Source organism: Lepisma saccharinum, chromosome 16 (genome assembly GCF_977018435.1).
Source record: "Lepisma saccharinum chromosome 16, izLepSacc3.1, whole genome shotgun sequence".
Lineage (NCBI taxonomy): Eukaryota > Metazoa > Arthropoda > Insecta > Zygentoma > Lepismatidae > Lepisma > Lepisma saccharinum.
This window is the reverse complement of record NC_139244.1, coordinates 20,228,289-20,254,607: the sequence shown is the minus strand read 5'-3', so window position 1 is coordinate 20,254,607 and position 26,319 is coordinate 20,228,289. Positions and strand designations below refer to the sequence as shown.

General features: G+C 38.2%; 1 protein-coding gene across 1 annotated transcript in view; it reads left to right on the top strand.

Annotated features, from left to right (window-relative positions):
- The window catches only part of scro (scarecrow), an 84,285-nt gene that overhangs the window by 53,992 nt on the left and 3,974 nt on the right, over window positions 1-26,319 (top strand). Inside the window, exons 3-4 of the mRNA XM_083137263.1 lie at window positions 1,221-1,316; window positions 16,771-16,857. Coding sequence (XP_082993389.1) covers window positions 1,221-1,316; window positions 16,771-16,857 — 183 coding nt within the window. The remainder of the gene's footprint in view (window positions 1-1,220; window positions 1,317-16,770; window positions 16,858-26,319) is intronic.

Here is a 26,319-nt window from a genome sequence, read left to right as displayed (position 1 = left end):
AATAACTCCTGAAGCTACCAATCAAAAACCGAGCCGCTGACGTCATCTCAACACAGCACCTATCGCAAACCGTCTTGTTCACACACTACACAGTTCGTAGGCTCGCTAGCTAAACTATAGCTCCATCACCTGGAGATTATCCGAAAATAATCTTTCTCTACGGTCAAAAGGGATTATTTTGCAAGTGTATAGTACTATCCACTACTTTTTTGAATGTACAGTGTTGCCAGGTCTAGAATATTAGACTTAATGTTGGATGCACATAGATATAGGCGTGTACAAATTGTCCACCACTATAGGGATGGTATGGTGCCGAGACCGAGAACGAGATAAACCTCTGAAAAATCCCGACGAGGTGATTGACACTTTGTTATGCAATTTGAAAACCCACACAAATTTTCTACTATTTCACCTATTCATACATATTCACGAATAACTACATTTTGTTTATTGTTATTGCAAAGTTAATCTATTGGAGGAGAAGGTCTAAATATGGGCGAAGGTTTAAATATGGGTTTTGGAGTTATCAGCGCTCCCGGGTGCTGCAGCCTGGCAATGGGAACTGGTTATCTGTCAAGAACAAAGTTGCGGCGCCAATTCACAAGAGAAAGTGGTGGTTAGTTTCGGCCTTGGACGCTGTTATAGAATTGCGACCTCCGAAAACCTTTTGCAGGTATGTTTTATCTCAGCGTTTTATGAATTCTCATCTGCTTTGTATAGGTTATGATATTAGCGGTACATAAAACAAATGTGGGCTTTTATAATGCCATGACTTGTTTGTGAAACACGTACCACAGAGAGCGAAAATAAATTGAAGAAGAAAAATAGCGTGGTGGTCTAAATATGGGCTATGACATGAGTTCTAATGCTGAGATCACATTTTCAACAAATATTTGGATGTTTTTCTTAATTTCGATTTTTCCCATTCCGCATGATTTTCAAAACAACAGATTATTCATAAATACGAATTTTATAATGTTTTAGCGATATATGACTGTTTACTGCTATTATATTTAAGTATATATTTCATAGATATGCATTTTAAAGGCAGGTGCTTGATATATTGATTTTTTTCCTCCGAAAATGACAAAATTAAAAGGGGGGCCCATATTTAGACCTTTTCCTCTATCGGCAATGTGAACTTGTTCAGCCTACTTGCGTAGCTTTAGGATAAATTGTTTTTCCTAATTGATATTATGAGGTGGTGCATTATCTTGCAGGTGTACGAACTCGAAAGGCGGTTCAAACAGCAAAAGTACCTGTCGGCCCCCGAACGAGAACATCTAGCCAGCCTCATACATCTCACGCCAACTCAGGTAAGTTCTCTATTTAATGCATTTTATTCTTTTCTTCACACGAATACGTAGAATACTATGCATAATTAGTAGTAAAATATCAAAGCATGTCCCAGCTTTAATAAAATATAATTTTAATGTAATTTCCAAAGAATAATACATTATGCGGAGATCCTCGAAGTGGAATCTGAACTCTGGACCATGTTTTATGCATCGGTCTTTAAAGTACGTACAGGGTCAGTCAAAAGTCCCTGACAACCCCTTATAAAATGAAAGGGGGTGTAGATTGCAACAATTTGTCATGGTAGTAATATGTTAAGCCTAGGGGGAAACTTTTTGGTGCATGTCATGACAACGTCTGCCATCTTGGTGACCGCCATCTTGGATCCAACTTCATTTCTTGAAATGGGAAGTGGGGCATGTGGGGTATGTTTTTGGGCTAGAATTTCACCAGAAATTCAGTGGTGAAGTCAGATTTATGAAAACTACTCTCCTTTATAAGGGGTGGTCAGGGACTTTTGACTCACCCTGTAGTTACATTACCTGTAACTCACCAACTTACTCACAAGAACAAAGCCTGATTTCTTATAAATGAAGAAGAGCGATTGTTCCAGAAAACCGGTAGCGGAAAATGATACAAACACGTGTGTTGGGGTGTAGCACATGTATGTATATTTCTTATCTGTTCAGTCTGTGCCAGGAGTCTGTGGAGCAAGGCCGCGCATAAGGGCAGGAAGGGGAGAAAGCGAGTGGGCAGCTCCGTAGATGCAATCCCTTTCCTTTTCACGCGTTCGTTGGTCGACATTTCTCGAGTGACTACTTGCGCAGTGGACTTGTAGGAGTAACGGTTTACGTTTGGAACGGAAGTAAAATAACTTTTAACGCGCCATTTTTTAAAATAACTTTCCCAGCTTTGGGATGAGCAATGAAGGTGTCATTGTGTTGCTCCATCATCTATTTCATCAATTCGTAATTCATACTTCATTGCAACTGTCATTAAGCGATTTAACTTCTTTATTTTTTTATCAGGACATACATACATTGCTGAATCTAAGGAAATGCAAAAATATTTGCACTCTTTCTTAATGGAGAGGTAAATGCACATTATTATAAACAAATAGTTGTATTTTTGCTATTTAGATTCGCTTTTCTGCCACTTTTGGCTAATCGCGGCGATAAGGATTAGTGATAAAATTGATGAAGGGACACTCACGAAGAACACCCACGACCACGCCGGGATTTGAACCCGGAAGATTCGGCGGCGAGATCTAATGTTGACCACTTAACGCTCGACCACCAAACTGGAAATAATTGCCATTTCAACATTATATAATAATAAAATAATCCAAACATTCATTTCCTCTCATACACACACATTTGTTGTCAACTGCAGAAAATTGAACTTTTAAAAAAAATTGGAACCGATATTAAAGTTACTTAACATTTGTATAAATTACACACACACACACACACACACACACACACACACACACACACACACTCACACTCACTTCTGGGTTGTAACCACTAGAAAGTAAATGGAGTCGTTACAACCCAGAAGTGTTCGTGACACACATACATATGCAAGAACTTTTGAAGACAGTTCATCAGCTCCACATCTTGTGCAAGGACTGAATATGAAAATGACAAGACGAGAAGCTGTGAATTTTTTTTTATGAAATTTATTACTATATTAGTCAGAATAGGAAATATTTAAAACATTAAATATTTCTTGAAAATAAAGTTGTGTGTTTTGCCATTGCATTTGCAGTACGAGCCGACACTTGCGTCTTGAACACATTAACAATGACTCATTTTGCTTCAAGCCCACACTATCATGCTCTGTGCCGTCCATCGGGATTTAACCCGAGACCCTTGATTACAAGATGACAACGTTATACCAGTAAACCAGCGTGGACACTCAAAAATTCATATTTGCATTACAATTTTAAATTGCATCTATGGGGTGGGGATATCCCTGGCAGAAGTGAGGGAGGCTCTTTTGGGGGAGGATCTTCACGGAACAACATTCCTACGTTACTTTGTACCCTGGGGGAGATTATCCTAGATGGATAGAAAAAAAACCTGCAGAATACAAATAAGCGATATGCCGAATTAGTGCAAAAGTAAACTCTCTATTCCGCAATAAAAGACAAAAAAAAATATCCTGAAATTTATAAGACCAAATTCATTTCGCGATTATTCTTCCGCTTCGAAATAACGGGGGTGATTTTCACCGATCGAAATTTTCACCTTTTTCAGGGATGATATTTATTCTCTCCTCACGAACCATTTGTAATCGCCTATTTCTCAAATGTAAACTTGTTCACAAAATAACAGAATTTTCCTGCTTTCAAACGTCATAACGCAACCGAAAGATTGTAAAAAATGACAGAATTTGCCCATCTTATAATATCAAGAAGTACAGTACTTAACAATGTTTTGTTATATTTGGCTAAAAGGGAGTAAAATGTATGAATTTAATGGAAGACTTCTCGTTTTACACACTTAACGATTGCACGAACTGTTTTCGGACGTTCACATAAAAAACTCGAGTAAATATTCAATGAACTTACATATTCGTTCCATAAAAACAGTTAACCTAGCTACTTGCATAATAATGGATGAAAATTAAATTGTAATAGAGCCAGCGAATACTGTGGTAAAAGATCAGTGTGAGAAAATAAACGATTTATTAACGAAGTTAAACTTAGTGTTGACGGACAGTTATAGATTTTAACGATCAACAATCAAGTTATTAATTCAAGGCCTCGGGTGTAAAACATGTTGATATTTTGGTCATATTTATGTTCAATACAAGAGAAAAGGTTATTAGAAGCTATTCGGTAGATATAATTGACATGGCAATTACACTCGACAATTGAAGGATGGCTCCTTTTACTTTGTAACTCAATAATGATCAAAATGTCACTTACCATGTTTTGCTCCCGAGCCCTTCAATTATCTTAATGTTTTCCTGAATTATAATAATAATAATGTGCAATTATCTACCCACAAAAGATTGAAAATTTCCTGTGATTCCTTCCTCCCAAAACAAAAAAGTATAATTTGCCCACTGCATAAAAGTGTAACTTTCGCGTCCCTCCGCAAGGTGTCACTGCAAACGAAAAACAGATATGGCTGCTCAGCATGCGGCTGGAAACGTGTTTACCATTTTCCAACGCGGAGTCTTTTCTTGTTTACTGTAGCGTTGCATTCCGCTCGTCCCTGATTGGTCTGCTTCTCATGCCAAGCCTTACGTAAGGGATAACATTAGCTGTGACGTCATCCCGTAGGTGGAGCGCTACAGTAACTTCCTCTTCGGCCTTCGCTGGGGAGATTTCAGGCTTGGCAGATGTCGCCAGCGTAGCTCGGCCGCTTTCAACTGTCTACTTGGTAATCAATCAAATGGGGGAGGGAATGGTCGGTTGGGGAGTAGCATAATGACGGCAGGAAAGGCGTTACAATTTCAGTTAACAGTGTTAGAGCTTCACCAAGATCTTTTCACGAACTGTAACGCAATGAGACATATTTTTGAGGATTCTGTTCAATTAAAAAAGTAATAATTTATTCGTCCAGGCAAAACTCTTCATCAAGGACGAAATAATTGCGGATGTATCAAGTTCGCGGTTGTTCTGTTCGTTCTTAATTATTTTGACAGCTCTTTCATTCTTGCCTGTTGCTATCGCAATTAAGTTTTGCTGTAGCTCGCTCTTATTCTTATAGCATTTATTACAATTTTGCCTGTTCTATTGTGTATCGAGAGGCACATTCCTGATTATTTCATTTCTAGGTTGATGGAGTGTTTTCTTTAATATTCTGTTTCGCAGTGGAATACTATTTATGATTACACACACACACACACACACACACACACACACATACACACACAGCGCCCATTTCATGTGAGCCTCTTTCTTAAATAGCCACAGCTATTTCGTTTTGGTAAAAGCATCGCTGATGACGTAGAGGTAGGTTTACGATGTGCCTTGTAATCAAGAGGTCCCGTTTTCGATTCCTCATGGTTCGGATCCCACATTAAACTATAGGTGCAGTCCCGATCAACCTTTTACATTCTGGTACTTAAAGTTACCTCTCCTCATTCTTAACAATAATTTAGTTACAATTGCATTAATTCGAAAGCGAATCGATGTGATTGCAAGAACTTTTCAGTACGGATCTAGTAAGTACTGCTCTGTTTCTTTATTGACTGAGAGAATAACAAATATCAATAGGCCCCTATTGTTAAACTATAATTAGTATTATCGCTTGAAGAACAACATATAGTAGACGTGCGAAATCAATAAGTTCGAACATAATTAAGATGATAATTGAATAACATCTCAAACACAACACCACGCGTAGAAACTATAAACTCGTGTATTTTAATATTTATGTTGGTGAATAATTATTATTTGCAAAGTCGCAAATTTTTAAAATGTATTTAGCTCTTGCCTTCTATTTTATTAATATTTTTATTAAATGAGATATACCCTAACTCTTCCAGAATATATTTCTGTACCGCCGGACCCTGACGTCATGTAGGTATATCTGGCCGTAAGAATTTCTCCTGAAATTTGTCATTTTTATGCCGCAGTGTATTTATTAATATTTACTTTCGAAGGTGCATATTAAGTAAAGCTTAAAGTAAAAAGTTTAGAAAGGTATATTTACGAGTAAAATCGTTGGGTTCGGAGCATCGCGTTTTAAAAAAAGAATTTACCTGGTCGCGGTTTCGCTAAGGTTGAGAACCACAGCTGTAGCCTACAGTACATAATATTCATTAGGCTACAAGTCATGTGTTTGGAAATTAGTAATGGGATTATAGTTACTATGGCGAAAGCCATCATGCAAAACTGAAACTTGAATCGATTTTTTTTAATATGATTCTTTGATCACAATATTCTGCAACCGTTTATTTTCATTATTCACTTGAGTTTGTTTTTAAGCGCACTTTATGCACAGAAAGACTAGTCGATACTAGACCTACAGTTTAAATTGGGATCCGAACCACTATGTGCTCCACTGGGTATCGAAACCGGGACTCCTTGTTTACAAAGCGAAGACGTTACCACTGCGCTATCGGACATGCCCTTTAAATTTGAATATTTATCATGCATAAAATAGATAATAATTATACATTTCTGTTGCGTGCATCACAAGTATATTTTAAAAAATCTGAATCACTTAAATTTCATTAATTAGGTTAACAATGTAATAGGTGCTAACTTTAAAAACGGTCATGATATTTTTTTATGATAGCTACAGTTGGATGACGGTGTAAATTGATTGTTTTGGACTGTCAGTTTGTCAGTCAACTTTTTGCAGAGTATAGTAATCTTTACTTGCAATGTACCGTATTACATCCAAAGACTGCTGGCTGAATGATCGTGTATTATGGTGATCACGTGACAACACTGATAAGGGTGGGATCAAGTTCGAAAGCCAGTTTTAACACTGTACACGCTCATAGTAACAATAACTGCGGTCCGATTCCACTTTTTAAACATCCTTTTGTGTTTCCCGAGATGTACCAACGTTTATATCTCTTCAGAGGTTCACAACATGGAACCTTTCTTCGGCATCATAACAAAAAAAACTAAAGCTTTGTATCAAGTTATCAAGAGGCACCATATTGTCCGGAATTTCCACTACAAGTGGAAAGTGTGGTATGGGGCTTTCCCCTTTTATAACAAGTCTCAAACAAAATACCTCTGTGCGATACTCTCTCTCTCTCTCTCTCTCTCTCTCTCTCTCTCTCTCTCTCTCTCTCTCTCTCTCTCTCTCTCTCTCTCTCTCTCTCTCTCTCTCTCTGCGTGTAGCATTACATTCGTGCAGTTTAAGGTTAACTTGCGGAGTTTCTGCAACCCCAGAAGAGGGAGGGGTGGGGGCCTAACACTCGCATTCCACTGAAGTGCTCAGTTTCGCTTTGATGGCGGTACACCCGTTCCGCGCTTACTTCTATTAAGAGGAGTCCTCCAAAAATGTATATTTTAAAGTGCATCCAATAGCTTTCATGACTCTGCAGCAAACCAACCAAGGAGTAAAACTAATGTCCAAGTTTTAAGTTAGTAACAAACACTTGTAAGGGTGGAACAATTGAAAATAATATTCGTACTGTTCAATATCAAGAATTCGATTCACTAAATTTGGAAGCACAGGAAAGTTTATCAGTGCATTTAGACACACACACACATATAAATACAACCTAAACCAAACTCCGTGGTGAAAGATCCCTTTGGGAGGCGGGTCTGGTGCGAGGCACACCCAGCTTGCACCAAATGCCAAAACTAAATGCTAAGACCTCTAAACCTGGCACTTCTAACCTAAAAATTCCTGACCTATAATTCCTTGAGAGCCAAGGGCTACAAAGCGGCTCTTCGTTAGGTGACGAGTGGTCAGCGTATCGAGTCCCATCGCCGCTGTTTTCTGGCTTTCAAGTCGGAACCCCCTACTTCTGTTCAAGCAGCTACCCAATTATCCTCACGATGCTGGGTCAACACCTATTTTTTCTTTTTTAGCTCGCACCGGGAATCGAATCTGGGACTGCTCGCGCCAAATAAATTGACAATCAGGGGAAAGGGTGTAGGGCAGTACAACAAATATCAGTTTGCGAATTAGCTTCTTGCTTTGGGGCGGGGGGGGGGGGATACCCACTCAGTGACATATTTGTGATTTCATTTCTGGGGATAGCTTTTTAGTTAGCCGGTTAGTATACTATAGGCTACTTACTTAGTATAGCATACTTACAGTTCTAAATGCCTCGGAACAGTGGTTCTCGAACTTTTTTTCAATGTACCCTTTAGTCGTAACTAAACGTCTAAAGTACCCCCACCCCACCATAGGTTTTCTCCGAATAGTGGGTTTTGGGTATTTTTTTTCTTCTCCCTGATTGATAGGGCGTTTTTGATATGTTGGAGGTGTATTACTGTCAAGCACAATTTTGGAGTTTTTATTGTAAACCCTCAGAGATTCTAGTGAGAAGGACGTGCCTGCATACCCTGGCACAGTTTCTTGATGTCTGGTTGTGCAATTGAAATTTTAAAGCGGAGATTCGGCTCCAAATTTAGTTTATTTCCGTACTTGTTATTTAGGTACACCATGGATGAAAAAATACTCTCACACAAGTATGTAGTGGAGAAAGGGATGAAAAGCTTTATTGCGCGGTAAGCGATATGAGTGAAATCGTCCACTCTCTGTAACCAAAAGCTTCCTTCTCCTTCGTTGACAAGAAGTCTGGTAATCTGGAATCCTCCACTGCAGAAAAAGGTCTCGTATCCAGAATTCACTGACTAAAGTCTCAGAAAAGTATATTTGCCAAAGTCTTTAATCAAACATAGGCAATGTTCCTTTATATCGCTGACTACAGACTCATGAAGTTGGAAGTTCATTTTCATGCACGAAACTTTCCAAGAGTGGAAAGAATGGCAGTTGTCCATTCACAATTTCTTTCGTTGCAAATTGAAGTTTCTTCTTTAAAGCTTTTATTTTGTCATGGCGTTGTGTGTTTAAGTGCTGAAGGATATCAGCCAAGAAAGCTAGCCTCCTGCACAGCCACTGTTCATCTGAAAATCTATCTCTAAACTCACACTTGCTGTCACACAGGAAGACAATTTCTTTTGCTATACGCCACCTTACCTCAGAGTAGTGTTGCCCACGAGACGAGACTTTGGCCTGTCTGGTCTCGTGGGAATGCTGTGAAATGCTGTCTCGTCTCGAAAATATTCGTTTGTCAAAGGGACACATGATCAATCTCGTCTCGTCTCGAATTTTTAAAAGCCTGTCCCGTCTCGTCCCGTGGGCAACACTACCTCAGAGTAGGATAATATGTTTATGCTCGATTTTCTTGACATAAGATTGCAAATTAACTTTCCTCACTGTTTTGTTAATACAGTTTTCATATAATTTGGACATTTTCTGTCAACTAGAGCCTCCCTGTGGAGACTACAGTGGACAATTTGTGCCTGTGGAGCAACCTTCTTGATGTGGGAGAAAACATCAGTATGCTTTCCTGCAGTGGCGGCGATTAGGCCCCCCCCCACTTTTTGCAACTTTTGCTCCCGCACCATGCTAAATCTTATCTACCAAGGGAAAGTAAACTGTCCTTGCCCCCCCTAATTTTGGCACCTCCCCTACAATCCTAGATTTGGCACCTTGCTTACCCCAGTTTGGGAACCCAATCGCCGCCACTGCTTTCCTGTCATAGATCTTGCACCGTCAGAGCAAAATCTAATGCACTTATTCCAGTCTACACCATGCTGTATTAAAAACCTTCCGAGCTGATCGCGTACCCCCTTCAATTGATTGATTGAGTTGGTGTTTTAAGTCCACTTTATGCACAGTAAGGCTAATTGGGACTGGACCTACAGTTTAATGATTACAAGGCGACGACGCTGCAGCTGCGTCATCGGGAAGGCTCACATATCCCTTTCAAGTAGTTAACGTACCACTGGGGGTACGAGTGCCACAGTTTGAGAACCACTGACCTAGGACATTAAATCTTATGATAGCACACGTAATTTAGAAAAAAAACTAGTATCTTTACATCCTAAGAGAACCCAAACTCATACACAAGAAAGAACTATTGAACTAGTAGAGGAGAAGATCTAAATATGGGCGAAGGTTTAAATATGGGTTTTGGAGTTATCAGCGATAATGGGTGCTGCGGCCTGGCAGAAGCTATTGGAACTTGTTATCTGTCAAGGACAAAGGTTGCGGCGCCAATTCGCAAGAGAAAGTGGTGGTTAGTTTCGGCCTTGGACGCCGTTATAGAATTGCGACCTCCGAAAACTTTTTGCATGTATGTTTTAACTCAACGTTTTCTGAATTCTCATCTGCTTTGTATTGGTTATGATATTAGCGGCACATAAAACAAATGTGGGCTTTTATAATGTTTTATCGATAAATGACTGTTCTTTTAATTTTAATTGCTTCTTGTGATATTGCCACTAGTAGCTTTTTTTTTTTTTTTTTTTTTTGCCGTTCAATTCAGTGACGGTGTGCGGCGAGAAATATGAACTATCTCCACCGAATAAAGCTGACGAAATCAATCCTACTTGCCATGGCGGCAGTTTTTTGTAAACTGGGTGCTTTTTGTAATATATCTGCAGCCGACGACAATATAAACAAATAAACAATGGCCTATTTAAAATAGAACTTCAGACACGAAGTATGGATGCAAACCATATTCCTGCGTTACTTCCATGGTTAAGAAATGTTATATAAAATGTTTTCAATTCAATCTTCTTTGGGGGGGATAAAAACATTCCTGGTAAGGATTTAAAAAAATATCTTCTGCTGGAGATAAAATTTGGGGGGGGCAAATCCCAGGCATCCCCCCGTTAATTCGCACAAAATCAGAGAATAATAGAACACCGGTCACAGGTTACAAAACTATCACCAATATCCAGTTTGGTATTTAAGAAATTTCCAGTTGAGGGAAATTCTACTGACTGTCTAGGGACAGCATGAGATGATGACTTTATGCCATATAACATTTCCCCCCATGAATAAAATTTATCAAGCAGGGGGGGGGGGGACACAGGTAACCCATAGGCGGGAAATCCCCCTGATCCCCCTACAAATACCACCCTGCAAATATCTAGACAAAAACAAACTACACGAATATCCACGTGGCTGCTCTACAAGGAATTCTCAACAAACGTAATTATTGGAAATTTGGGATTTTCTATTTTCGAAAACGAAAATTCTTTATCCTGGCGCTGCAGGATAAAGACTCGGCCTAAGAACGCGGATTGCCTCTTCCATTGATTTAACCCTTGTTCTAACTGTCGCTCAATTTGTAACATTTAAGTTTCAGATGGTGTGACGAAAGTTATTATTACTAGGGAGCGGAAGTTGATGACCTAAAAAATATAGTTATATGACCTAGAATGTCCTAAAAAAATGGGGAAAAATGACGTAAAGAATGCAAAAAATGACCATTAAATTTGTTAGTTTCTGGTTAAAAATTTAAATGAAAAGGAAATTAAAAAGAAAAAAAATCACCAAATGATACCACATTCACATTCAATTAACATATGCAACGATGATTTCCAATGGAAACAACCGAATAATTTTAAAACAATTTTATGAAAAAGTCATAGATGAATGAATGAATTGATGTAAAATGCGTTAATTTCCCACATCCTTGCCTGGTGATGTAGTGTGGTGTGTTTCTGTGGGACTGTAAAAAAAAAAAAATCCTTCGATATATATATAAGCCTATGTTCACCTTGGTGAAAAGACTCAAGAATATTACCAAAATGAAAGAAGTGACAAAATATGACGAAACAATACACCGAATATTACGAAAAATTACGGGAAAATGCCGAAAATCGGGAAAAATGACCCAAAACCTGAAAATTGGCAAAAAATGCAAGAAAAATGCACTTTAAAATTATATTTTTTGGGTTCTAGACGTAGTGTAATATTGTGTATATTTAATGGGCATCGTGTCCGAGATGTCAGAAAAAAGATGACATTTCATCAACGTCCGCTCCCTAATTATTACCATAAAGTGAAAAACCATGTTTCCATATTCAGCATACAAAATTCCATGTATGAAACTTAATATGAAACGTCACTTGCAAAGAAATCGTTAATAAAGGATTCCATTTTTTTTTTTTTTTTTGTCGAGTGTCAAACAAAACTTCTTGACCAATAAAGTAAAATAACACAACTCCAGCAATGCATAGCTACAATATTTTTCAAAATTATCGACGTAACCACTATCGGATCATAAATTATAGATACTAGAATTTGGACTCCAATTAAAAATTAGCCGGTAGACCTACATAGAAACGAGTTACAGCAAAATTTAGCTTATTCAATTCTGCGTTAATCTATGCTAACAAAATTTTGTTTCGAGTAGGCGTTATATATTTTTTTTAACGCCGTGAGAACAAAAAAGGGCGGTGTTTTGGTGTTTTGCAAAATATCGCTCTCTTTGAAGTTCTGTAAATCAAAAACTGGTTGTCTGATCGTTATGAAATTTTATTAGGGTGCAGGCAGAAAGATTTGAAACACAATTATTAATTTTCAGGATTTCCAAATTTGTCAAAAAACCGTTCTTCTCAATTTTGCGAAACAACTTTCTCTTAGTATTGGATAGTCCTACAAATACAATATTGGTCTTGTTTTGAAGCTCTTTGCATGTTTTTTTAAAATGCATTATCATTGTCAATTCACATTGATAAACCGATTATATACAGATTTTTATTCAGCGGAGTAAAGCTGTACGCGAAACGTGGCAACACTGCACACAGCCATGTCCGTTGAACCGTGGAAACTGCAGGCTGGTGCTGCGATTCAATGTTTGCGGTGTTGCCACGTTCAGCGACGACAAAAAAATATAGCGCATACTAGATTTTTTTTTTGTTAAACTAGATTAACGCAGAATTGAATAAGCTAAATTTTGATGTAACTTGTTTTTATGTAGATTTACCGGCTAATTTTTAATTAGAGTCCAATCTCGAGTATCTATAATTTTTAATCCGACAGTAGGGCCATGTATACAAGGTGATCAAGAGGTTTAGTACAGTGGGATCCATGAGTATTACCGTGCAAATTGTCCATCACCATGTTCGTGCACTTTATTTTACCCAATAAGAGCTTCAAGAATTAAAAGAAAACTCAAAAGAGGCTGTTGACAACTTCTGCTCCAGCATACATAAAAATACATTGCTTAAAAACACACAGGATGTAAGAGATAAAATAATGAAAATGGTCATGGATAATTTGCAATGTAATACTAGTGGATCCCACTGTACTACTGGAGCTCGTAGAGAGGTCGAAATATAACAATTTTACAATACGAACCGGTGGCCTGAAAAGTTATTCCAAGTCAGTACAAGCCTGAGAATGTCACGAACCATATAAGGGACAACATACTAGTTATTATTGTAATATTAAGTAAAAAATAAATATGATTGAACTAAAGAAAATATTACCTAAATAAAGTTTTGGTAAATTTCTAAAACATATGAAGCTAGTAGCTTGTTGTCATATGGAGAATTGGATTTATGTTTAATAAACACAAAATTGTTTTCAATTAATATAAGCAGGCAATTTTCTGTTTATTTTTTTTAAAAAAAAATCATGAGTTGGATACCGGTAGCACAAATTTCGGTAGAAAAAAGTATAGATCTAGAAGGGTACGAATTATTTGAGGGGAAAAAATATAAAATGAATTGCAAGATTAACAGCACTAAAAATAAAATACTAACTTCGTTGTACAACGAGTTATTTCGATTACTAAGTATGGGTAAATGTAATAACAAACTCAATAACGAAAATTCAGAAGAGTCATAGATATAGAACTTTTGTGCATATCCCCCCCAAGATTAAAATTAGCAACCGGAGGAGGGGATATAGTAACAAGAAGGGAAAATTATTTGTGAGTAAATGAATGAGCCATCTTCCACTATATTGAAAAGATATCAAGTTATTGTTAATAATAATAATACTAATTGCTTATTTTAAGTACTGAGTACGGTACAAAACTGAACACAGTTTAAAAAAAATATAAAATTACACGGATAAAATATGTAAGATGTAGAATAATATAGTGAGAGCAACATATTTACATCTAAAGTTGTAGTTTTCAACAATAATAATAATAGTAATATTATTAGTATATTATATTAGTAGTAATAGTAATATCCATTTATGTTTCCTTTAAGAAGGTGTGCATTCTTGTAAAATATATGTGTTTCCTGTTTACATTTGAAACCAACAATAATTGTAATTCTTGATTCGAGTTCTAGTTCCTGCTAGGTCATGGATATTTTATAGTGTTTGTTTTCCATCATCATTCATCCTAAAGATTTAGAGAAGTGACGTATAAAATCAGCACAATACAATTACAAAACTTCCCAAGCCTAAGTTTATTCGAACCCTCCTGTGGGTACGATTTGCTATTAATTTAAACAATATCGTCTTCATGCATGAATCTTTGACGTGGAAAATCGCACAACAGTGGCAGAAAAACGAAACACGGTTGACTAGAGTTTCGCGCGAGGCAAAATCTTGATAACCGAAACAGAACAGTAGCATGTGAAGCAACGAGATAATATCAACGAATAAAAACTTATTTGCGAGTTCACTTTTTTTTCCCACGTCCAAAGACCGAACCATAAAAGGCGGATAAAGGAACAGACTTTAGGGGGTGTATTGTGAGAGAATTCTCTGGCGGAAGACAAAGAAACTGACTTGTCCAGGTCAGCGAACTTCTTCCTTTTCAATATTCAGGCAGAGAGGGGGGGCTTAGCCGTGCCTAACTGAGTGTGCTAAGTAGGGGCGTTTGTGAAGGAACAGAGGAAGCGATTTGATAATCTCGAAGCAGGCAAAGACGCGAAGGAAAGAGGAATGTAGTCCACCCCGGGAGGTGTCGAAATCTCCACAAACACAATTTACCACAATCCCACAGTAAATCCCCAAAGCCTGTTAAAAGTGTTGTAAGTTGTCACATGAACGGAGGGTGGAAATCGGATTTTTTCCTCGTGAATTCCCAAGAAAGGTACATCCAGGAGTGCCGTGCTCTGTGAGGTATTGTAAACAGGCGTGGGAAGTCAGCTTTACCTTCGCTGTTCGCTCTGACCCGCTGCAATGTGGCAATCTCAATGTGGTAATTTTCTTTTTTAAGAAGACAGGAGCTGGGTTTGACTTTGACTGATCCATTAGTCTTCATATAAGATACTTTTATATGTAGACATACACTAAAAACTTGTTTATCTGAAACGATTTTTAATTAAAAACGAATGTGACGTAAAATTTTCAAACCACAGTACAATTACCCATTCTTTCTCTTGAGTACTACGAACTATTCGATTGTTTGAGTTTGCACAGAAAGATTAATCGGGAGTGGGCATACAATTTAAAGTGCGATCCGAACCACTATGTGCATCTACCGGGTATCGAATCTTGGACCTCTTGATTACAAGTCGAACTCTTCATATCGATGGGTCTTCTCGGGGTTAAACACACGGTAACTACAAAAAAACTTTACCATTTATTCTCCTTTCTACCCAAGTACTTGGTTCATTCTCACACATAGCCTATAATAAAGCTATACGGCTATACAATTATTAAAATTATCAAATTCTTCTCTGACCTCAACTCAACAAAGTTTTATTGGACTTTTTTTTATATAAAATATTTATTGGTTGTGGACAAAATCCATGCACCAGTTAACAATTTATCAATTGGTATTATATACATGTATGCACATAATATTTACTCAATTATTCCTTTCATAATAAATGGTTACCAAATTTCATTACACTTTTAAAGAATTATAGGTACTACTTTACTATACCAGAGACACCTATCAATGATTTATTTCGCAATTTTTTACATTGCTAACGTACTATTCTGCATTGTGGAACATTTATTTAGGTGAAATAATCAATTTATAACGAAAATAATGTATATTTCTTACATTAACGAGTACTTACTGTTGTTCCTTATTTCCCACAAACCATCCACGGGTAGCCCCAAAAACCATTGACATTAGTCCAAAAATTCACTATAGCCCCACGAATCATCACGGGGACGAGGTATGCCTACGAGGTTAGGTTAGGCCTGTTAGGTTAGGTTCCATTAGCACTCCTTTCGTTCAATTTAGCATATACGGACATACGAGAGCGTATTGTGCTCTCGTGCAGAAAGCAAATGGCGGTAGCAGCAATAGAGCGTCGGAAATAGATTTTCGAAGAAAACCACATGCATTCGCATTAAAATGGATCAAAATTACATTCCCGAACATCAACAACGCTACAGAAAATGATTTGCGTAAGTACTTTCTCCTGTAAATTTGAAGAAATCCGTCTCTGGTATAGTAAAGTGTTACCGAATTATATTCGACTTATTAAGATATTTTGTAAGAATATTGATTATCGAGGATGAAGGAGAAGTCAGTAAACAAGGCAGTGTCAGTGGCGCTTGATGTCTACTCCTGTAAAATTCCTGTAAAAATGGTTCTCTGTAAGTTTCATGAAGTTTGCATTGAAATATAATGTGGTTCGGAGTTGCAGTATATTCATTGCACAAACAAACTGGTGAAGTCACTAAATTCTTCTTGTAAAGGTGAGCTGCGGCGGCAGTGTGATTTAACCTGCAGCGCATTATAGTTGTGAGAGAACTTCGGGAGAGTTGAATCTGTTTAAACCAACATTCCTTTGGAATTCTTTCTTGTATAGAATAGTAGGCCTTACCGCATTGAGAGCCAGTATTTGTCCACTACCTTTGCCAGTCAGTAAATAGTAGCTATTTATAAATTGAGCCTCTAAACAACAAATAGTTACCAAGATTCATACTTTCAGGTAAGCCTGTCTCCACATCAAATACATTGATTGGACAGTTATCAAAATACCGCTGAACAAACCTAAAACCTTAGTAATAAAATTTGAGGAAAATTTCCTACGTGTATCAAGATAAGCTATGTTTTCAACAATAAACTATTCTTTCTTTGCAGGTGAAAATATGGTTCCAGAACCACAGGTACAAATGCAAACGACAAGCCAAAGAGAAGGCCATGGCGGAACAGAACGCACAGAACCAGGTTAGTGGTGTCGTTAACTTAATAGTTGATATGACTTAACCATCTCTCACACAGGGTGTCGCCTTACAACACAGCACGTAGAGAATATAAGACAAACAACTTTTTTATATAATGTTTTGCACTTTGATTCCTCGAAAAACGGCATTTCCTGTACACACAGAAAACTAAATGCATGTTATCGATTGATGCACCAGAATGCATCGATTGATGCACTAAAGTATGTTTTATGGCTTCTTCAAAGAATCAGATTCACATTTGATGCATTTGGGTGCATTTTTCTATGTCGTAAAAGAAACACCAAAGTGCATCATTTGATTCAAGTGAGGATTTCTTTCAGTCGAGATGCACTTCAATGCATCAGTTGATATTCCTTGATGCACCTTTCTGCATAATCAAAAAGATGCATTCTAATGCATCAAAATGCATCAACTGATGCATTGAAGTGCATCTCGACTGAAAGAAATCCTCACTTGAATCAAATGATGCACTTTGGTGTTTCTTTTACGACATAGAAAAATGCACCCAAATGCATCAAATGTGAATCTGATTCTTTGAAGAAGCCATGAAACACACTTCAGTGCATCGACCCATGCATTCTCGTGCATCTATAGATATGATGCATTTAGTTTTCTGTGTGTATGTATGGAACCACGTGGAACAGATTCGCTGTTGCCACTGACCTTGTACTTTGGCAGGAGATAACATACTAAAAACGATGGTATGATGTGCAAACAGTATAATGCCAGCAGAAACCTCACCAGTGTGAAGATGAACCCTCCCTCTGAAATCAGACATACGCCTATATAGCCATCCATCCATTAATTGTTGCATAGGCCAGAAGTATTCGCACCCTACGGGTTGAGTCTTCCCTTGGGTGTTTACCAACATAGTCTGTCCACACCGTACTAATTTTTTTGTCGTTTTCTCACAACAACAAAATGTCACAAGCAATACTGAATCTGTGCAGCGTTGTTGCATACACACGGATAAATTACATTTTTAGAGAGCTCATAGCGTTGAAACAAAGCCTAAATGAGCGAAACATGATTGAAAGAACAGTTGTTTATTTTGATATCCTACACATGCTGGGAAAATGTGTCGCTGTTCTATGTGTATGCGCTTTACGTACACGAAAATTCAAAGCACAGGTGCGCAGTTTACGTTTACCATTTCACATACTCAGACTCTTAATGCATCTATAAACACAAGTCGCAAATGCTGCTAGATATACTAATCTACGAAAAATTGTTAATTTTATAAGAATTTCCAACTCAAATTTAGCTAATCAACTTCAAGGTATTTTATCTTGCAATAATATTCCGTCTGTCAGATTGTTCTGCAAAAGGACGCTAAGAAAGTAACCAGAGAATTCTGCTTTATTTTCCACGCAACTTTCTTCTCCTTCATGGATAAAAATAAAAGCTTAACTGTTGAAAACTTGCACCAGTGCATTTATAAATATGTATAAATTCAATGGAATTTGGATTAATAAAAGTTGCAATTTTTCACGGAGAAAAATTCATGCATAATTCCCGGAATTCCTTGTGAGCCACCCTGTTCCATGTCCATTGTTCTTCCTGAGATGCAGTGTATGCAGTGGCGGCGATTGGGTTCCAAAACCAGGGGTGGCGAAGACAGTATATTTTCCTTTGTAGATAAGATTTAGCATAGTGTGGGGGCAAAAGTGGGGAGGGCAACTGCCCCCCTTGCCCCCTCCCCGCCCCTAATCCCCGCCACGGAGTGTATGGTACACACACACCAAAGCTTATAATCACATTCTTGTTAGTGACTCTGCAAAGATGAAAACAACAATTGCGCCCCCTCCCGCAATATTCAGAAACATGCTCGGCCAGCAATCTCCCTTTTAACCTCCAACTAACCGTAAATCAGGAAGGAACAGGTTAATCGAAATTTCCGCCCCCTAATATTTCGGTCAATCAATCACGAACAATACCTCTCGACTGAGTCTTACTGGCATGGATCAAGCATTGCTTGTAATTCCCGCTAATTGCTCCCGGTTTAGTCTGCAACCCCGATTAGTCGTTATGGCAACTGAGCAAGACCATAGTAATAGGATTACTATAGCAGATAGCAGGAATTGCAGGGTCAACCCTGCACCGCACGTTGTCTTCCGAAAGATTGGTTTTGTCCGCTGTGGAAGATGCTGGAACAATGGGACGGATTTGATAATTTCTTGTTTACTATGTTGGATTTGAAAATTGTTTTCCGATGACTGATCTATTGTTTTCGAGAGAAAACATCTCTCACGTTTCGATTCTTCATCATCAAGTGGCACGGTTGCAGCGTGAGACCAAAAGGCATACTTTTCTTTTGGAACTAACCATCATGTTCGATAAATCTCTTGATTTGGCTAATGATCCATTCCTTATGATTCCTCGCAACCTACATAAAGAAAAAGAAGTTTCTTTGAAATAACCAAATATTTGTTTAAACAGAAACAAATGATTGGTCACCGGAACCAAATTATTTTATTTGACGTGCACATTTAGTTTGAGCTACCAAAAAAAATATCAAACTCAGCAAATGTAGTGAAGGCTACCAAATCGTTTGTTTCACACTTCCAGGAAGCTAAATCAAACATGCTTTGTTTATTCAAAGAAATGTGTAACCACGCTTAATGCAAACACCATAATTTTAAAATTTATATTATTCATTTGTAAAGCGTAAATGTGGAAAGGCACTATTATATTCACGATTGACTGCAGCAGAGACACCTGTTTCTTTTAAGTGTCCTTTCATCAATTCCAACATATCCCATGGTTGCGATTAACACAATAGTGGCAGAAAACTGACTTCAAATAAGAAAAACACAAATAGTACAAGTAGATGAGGCATATTAATGGCCTTACATTGCCAAAACATGTTCTGCAGCGCAACTGGCGTCAAGAATTTACTATGATTTTCTATTTTACAAAACAGATTGTTCTATAAGCCTTCTGTACCATATAAGACCTGGACTAGCTCACTATGACACCTGGTCCTACGATATGGAGAAGGGGAGGGGGGAAAACTAGACTCATTCTTGACGTCTTCAAGGAAGCCACGTTGCTATCCCAACGGTAGTCACGTTTCAAACTTATAAAAATTCAGGTCGCCAACTCCTAAGAATTCAGGTTGCCAACTCCTAAGAATCCAGGTTGCCAACTCCTAAGAATCCAGGTTGCAAACTCTTAAGAACCCAGGTTGCCAACTCTTAAGAATCCAGGTTGCCAACTCTTAAGAATCCAGGTTGCCAACTTCTAAGAATCCAGGTTGCCAACTCTTAAGAATCCAGGTTGCCAACTCCTAAGAATTCAGGTTGCCAACTCCTAAGAATTCAGGTTGCCAACTCCTAAGAATTTAGGTTGCCAACTTCAGATTCGCCATTATCTTATTTTTTTAAATCAGGTTAATTCAGAGTATCTAATAGATTTTTCTTCAGTATTTTACTTTCTAGGCTTTAGGCTTCGCAGGTAGCCTAGCTAGCCTGGAATATACGCTCCTGCTAGTCGCCTAGTCGAATGTGGCCAAAGCTGAACTAGAAATCCTAGAGTAGGAATTGCTGACTTGAGTATACCCTGCATACGGACACAAACATTTTGTCAAATCTGTAATAAATCGAGGGGAAGTCAGTCACAAACTGATTTGGGATTCTAAAAATAGTCATGAGTAGTTTCTAAAGGTGGCATTAGGTGGCAGCACAATCCAGTATGATGATATTAAGTTAGCAGTCGCTAGATAGCAGACGCATGCATGGGCAGCTCAGTTTTAAAATGGTGACCGTACTCTAGGAGTGTACGTTAGAAGATCAGCGTGTTGTTGTACGTTTTTTTGTGGGCAAAGGGACTTCTTGCAAAGGATATTCACAAGGAAATGTTTCCTGTTTATGGCGAGAAGTGTTTGTCGCGTAAAGCTGTGCACAACTGCTCGCAAGGACGGTCAAACGTTGTTGACGAAGACCAACCTGGTCGTCTTGTTCAGGTTGGGACAGGCGCAGCAGTGCGGCAGGTAGGAGAAGATGATTCGAGTTGACAGAAGAGAATTAATTAATTATGGTAGCTTATTCTTGAACATCCGCCTTACATCCCCGACCTAGCCCCAAGCCACTTTCACCTGTTCCGGCCGCTAAAAAAAATCACCTTGGCGGTAAATGTTTTGCGGATGATGAAGAAAAACGTGAGTTAAGACTATGGCTGACAGAGTAGGCCAAATACATTTTTATGCAGCAGGTTTTGTGTGACTGATAAAGCGATGTATCAATATTTGTGGAAATAAAGTTGAAAAATAAAAACGGTTTTCAAGTCAGTATCACACTTAGTAGTTTTTTAATGAACGTTTCTGGTTTACTTACCGACTTACCCTAGTATTAACAGAAGAATTTTGGCTCTCAAATAAAGTTATCCAATCTTATGGTGGCAATTTTCTACCAAGAGAATGGCCTGTATTCTGAAGTAGGAAAAAGTACTTCAACCTTCCATCAAAACTTAACAAAAATAAATTACAATGCCAACATATCCTACGAAATAACATGAATAACAACTTCCCACTTCAATTTCCGTGTCTCGTTCGCTGCCGCTTTCTTCTGAGAGTTCTGCATTAAGCAGAGTAAGTTCTGGAGTACTCGTAAGCAGACAAATTAGATGTATGGAAAACAGTCTGAAGAGAAATCAAAATCGTCTTTGGTCTCATATATATTAAATGATTTCCTTCCCTGTTCCTTTGTAATTCCTATGTATTTGAGTTGAAGAAAAGAGGAATATTACCCGTCCTCTGGAACAACAAATTGGTTTCTTTCATCTGCTCTCTTTTCTGAAATTCTGCCGCCTTGATCGGAGATGAGAAGGTGGAAGGAAATATTTACATCATAGTTGCCAACTCAGGTAGTTTAGCACTATATATAGTGCTTGCTACTGATTCAAGGCATGCTGACGTCATAATAAGAATATAACGTAAAATGTATGCAACAAGGGGGGAATGTTCTTTTGCTGTGTATACACTCTCCGATAGTGTAGTGGCTAAAGCTCTCGCCTTTTAATGAAAGAGTCATTTTAGTTTACTAATGTGAATCATCAATTAAACATTAACAAAGGTCCATGTCCAAAACTTGGATCTAAGAAGTTACAAAACAAACAAAAATAAAAAAGAAAGAAGGAGAGACTATCCGTAGCGCCACAACGGTCAGAAACAGAAGTTCCAGAGAATATAGGCCTAGTAATGGGTCATAACGAGACCTACATGCATGGTAGCAATTAATTTCGGAAGTTGAGTTTTTATTTCAGAAATATCGTGAATTCATTAGGTATATCTCTTAAACAGTCATTTTATGTAGGAGCACGACCGAAGATGTTCTGTAAAGCTTATTAACATGCATATTTAACCTGATCGCTAATAACTAATTTGTAAAGTACCTGCTGTAGACAGGGAAGCACAGAATTCAACTCAGAAATGTGAATTTATGTAACCTTTCCTTCCTCATGCTAATGTTTATAATAATGATATCAAGCCAGTTGCCATTTAGGAACTTATACAGGGTGTCATTTTAATGGCGCCCACGAACCACAGATTCATATAGAGGACATCAAAACAAACAACATTTCCCAGTAACATTTTTCTAGTTGGTGCGTCGATTCGACGCTACAGCCGTTCAAAAAAGACCGTTTTGCCGCCTGGATGCTGGCAACCCAACACAACATTTGATCGTACCTGTGACCTCATATCCTGAGGCGAAACAGCGCACGGCAGGGTTGCAAGGAACACACAAATTTTGTGAAAAATGACAAACTACCAACCACATTATTAGCTGTGAAACGAAGCGAGAAACGCGTCCAGCAGACCGAACACCATAGCCTACCAGCCATAAGATCAGCTGTCATCTCAGGGGAAGGAGGAAGTGAACCAACGATATGAGAAATGGTAAAAAACGTATTCAAAATGAAATGTCAATGTCGGATTTTGTCTCAGTCAACATCTAAAATATCAACAACAATACTTTTTTTGGACTTACAGCTTACACGTGGCTGTTTACGCCCAACTACATGTCAAATATTTGCAAATCTCGTTGCAAGGTTGATATCTACAGGTTTATGTCCAGATGCCATGCGGTACTTTTGTGCTGATAACGGAAGTATCCGAGGTTCACTTTGTTACATTACGGCTAAAACAAGTACAACCACAGTAACAATCTAATGATGAATCAGTACCGAATATACTGCCCTGTTCACATTTGCAAACTATTACATGTGTATCCGGTGCATAGATAAACACATAGTCGTCTTAGAGCTTGTATTACTACTACTTATATCCCTGTATTTTCAATCATTTTTGACACTTGCCTCATAATGCTCTAAATATACATTATATTATCTGTTGCTTACCTTTGGAATTTTGAGTTATTTCATTTCTATTTTGTCATCTGTTCAGTGTGTCACAGACAAATAGTATCAGAAGAACGAAGTGGATAGACTAAATTGTAGATGCCAACTTGGTAACTAGATTTGCAAATATTTGACATGTAAGCTGAGACAAAATTCGATATGAGCACTTCCACTTGAATTCTATTTCCTTTCTACCATTTTTCGTATCGTTTGTTTACTTCCTGTTAGGTTACAGAACGTGTTTTCTCGTTTTGTGTTACGGTACATAATGTGGCTGATTGTAGCTATGTCATTTTTCACAGATTATGTGTGTTCCTGGCAACCCTGGAACGCATCGCTTCACGACGGGATATGACGTCACAAATGCAATCAAATGTTGTGTGTGGTTGCCAGCATTCAGGCGGCAAAACGGGCTTTTTTGAACGACTGTAGCGCCGAAACGACGCACCAACGAGGAAAATGTTACTGAGAAAAGTTGTTTGTTTTGATGTCCTCTATACGTTTCCGTGGTCCGTGGGCGCCATTAAAATGACACCCTGTATATTCATTTTTATGTTATTATTGCTAAGCAAATTACTTGCACGACAGCAGACATAGATGAATCTAGTGATTTTTCTCTACTGCAATTTAGCAATACTTTGATCTCAGGTGCTGGCAACAGTGCTCCATGTCGAGGAACGTCGCCTGAACGTTGCTCAGCAACACGAATCAAGTCTCTCAGCGAGCAGGAATTTTAATATCAAAATCTTCCTATTTTTCTCCCCTTGTTCTTTCTTCCAGTAGCACGATTGGAGAGTCCAGGCTCGTAATACCCATAATTAATGCTGGAAAGAAAGGATTTTTTTGTTCCTATAAAACAGGGAAATACAACAAGGATCTCTCTCGCTTTCTCCCACCCAAGAGTGTTGTTGATATTAAAAAGAAAGGGGAGAGGGTGCCCGGTTTCAAGTGTCTCTTCAACGAAGAAGAGCAATGATTCATGCATACACGCACACAGAACGGACTTCGACGAGAGATTGGTTTTCGGTTCGCATTAATTTTATACGTGATGTCCTCACAAAGTTAACAAAGCCCTTCCGTTAGGTCACTGCCAGTTAGCTGGTTCTGTGATCGAATCCAGATATGTTTGACGTTAAAGGTTACAAGTAAACAACGGTAGTTATTCTATGATCACATTTTGACAATTTGGTGTCGGTTTGCTGTTACGTTTAACAAGCGTTGTTGCTGGTCTGGGTAACTCGCCTTAGTTGTGCAAGAGTGTTCTCGTAAGCACGGGTGGAACTGAGCGAGCAGCGTTCCTAGCGTTCTAAATGGAGCGGAATGGAAAGGCCGAGAGAATAAGCGAGTCAGGAGTTTTTGAGGTACAGTGTGTAAAGGCGATCACGATGCACGGTGCGCTCAGCCTTCACAAGTGCACAAGAGATGCCCATGCCTGTATTAGATCCAGAGGACTGCCACGATTTGTGAGGGCCATTCCATTGTCACGGGTGGGACGCACAAATTACATATTTGACATTAAGGGGAAGAGTAACAATTACGCACCAGTTGTGCATTTATTTCGATATCGTCGGAATGGGCACTACTACTAAAAAAAAACTTCACTATACAAGAGAGTATGAATTTCTCTCCACGTTGCAAGTGGAAGCAGTTCTTTTAGGTGATTATTAAGCTAGACACGATGTTTGAAAAATATGATCAATAAGTATTTACAGAATCCTATGTATTCCTTATGGGAAATCAACTTCAAGTTACGGCTAATCAAATGGGAGTTGCGACATTTCCTACGATTAAGTCATAGTTCAACGTGTCATTTTTCCGTCCATGTACTATACTACGTCATTGGATGTTTGATATTTCCGAGAGAACGAATAAAATAATGATCCCATAATCGTAATGCATTTCGCCTTGCCTCCTACGGCCATCCTGGCAGTGTTGCCAAACCTGATGTGCATAAAAGAGCTAAATCGCACCTTAAACTTAGCTAAAGTTGACTTTGAAGGAGCTAGATTAACGAAGGCTGCATAAGTGCCTCCTAGGGTAATTTTAGGTACCAGAGGGGTGCTGCTAATACCTTTAACTTTAAAGTGATGACAATTTATTCTTAGTTGTCACCGTCTAGATTTGGTGGCATCACCCATCTCAATAATCTACCAATGATTGCATGAAATTGGAAATAAAGGAATCCCGGATAACAATATTATGTCATCTTCACGTCAGCTACGGCGCTATAAAAAGCAGCTGAGGAGGTAAGAAGGGGTGGAGTCACGCAGCCAATATAATAATATCACATCACGTGCAAAATATATACTCATGGCAAAAACTGGTCTTTGTAGGCCGAAGCCAGTGATGGCATCATAGTGGGGCAGGAGGCGGGTGCACAGTTCACAGGCAAACGAGTGCACGAAAGAGCCAGATCTGGCTCCAAAAGAGAGAAGCTGGCAACAGTGCTCGGAAGCTGCCGCAGAGAAGACGACCTAGGGGAAATTGTCCCTCTACCCCTTAAAGTAACAATTCTACTAACAGTTAAGCAATATTTATATTACAGTTCCTGTGCAATGATTTATGAAACGAACACTGTTGATTGAACATAACTACCATATAATACTTGTACTTTCCCAGATTTATAGCTATAGATGAGCATTTTTTTTGTCACGGGTGAAACAGATACAACACTACCTCTTTACTTAATAGCTTATTTTAATTTCTATGAATTTTCAAACGATGCAAAATAAATTATTTAAGACAGGCAGTAATTGAGCTTTGAATATTCTAGTTGAGTTGAAGATAAAATGTAACAGTTAAAGAAGAAACTAATTATTTTTTGGTGTCACGGGTGGGGCACGATACAAAAAAAAGCTAATATACAATTAAGTAAACACGCACACAATGTAAAATACCTTTAAGTAATGGTAATACTTGATTTCCTATCCAAATCACAATTTTAGATTGTCGATTTACAAGATAGAATAAAATTATAGCATTGCATTTAATTTTAAAAATAGAGATTCAAGAGCACTTTGTCATGGTACGTCTCATAATCATTACCACTAAGGTCATTTTAAAAACATGATTTAACGGTAACTTACAT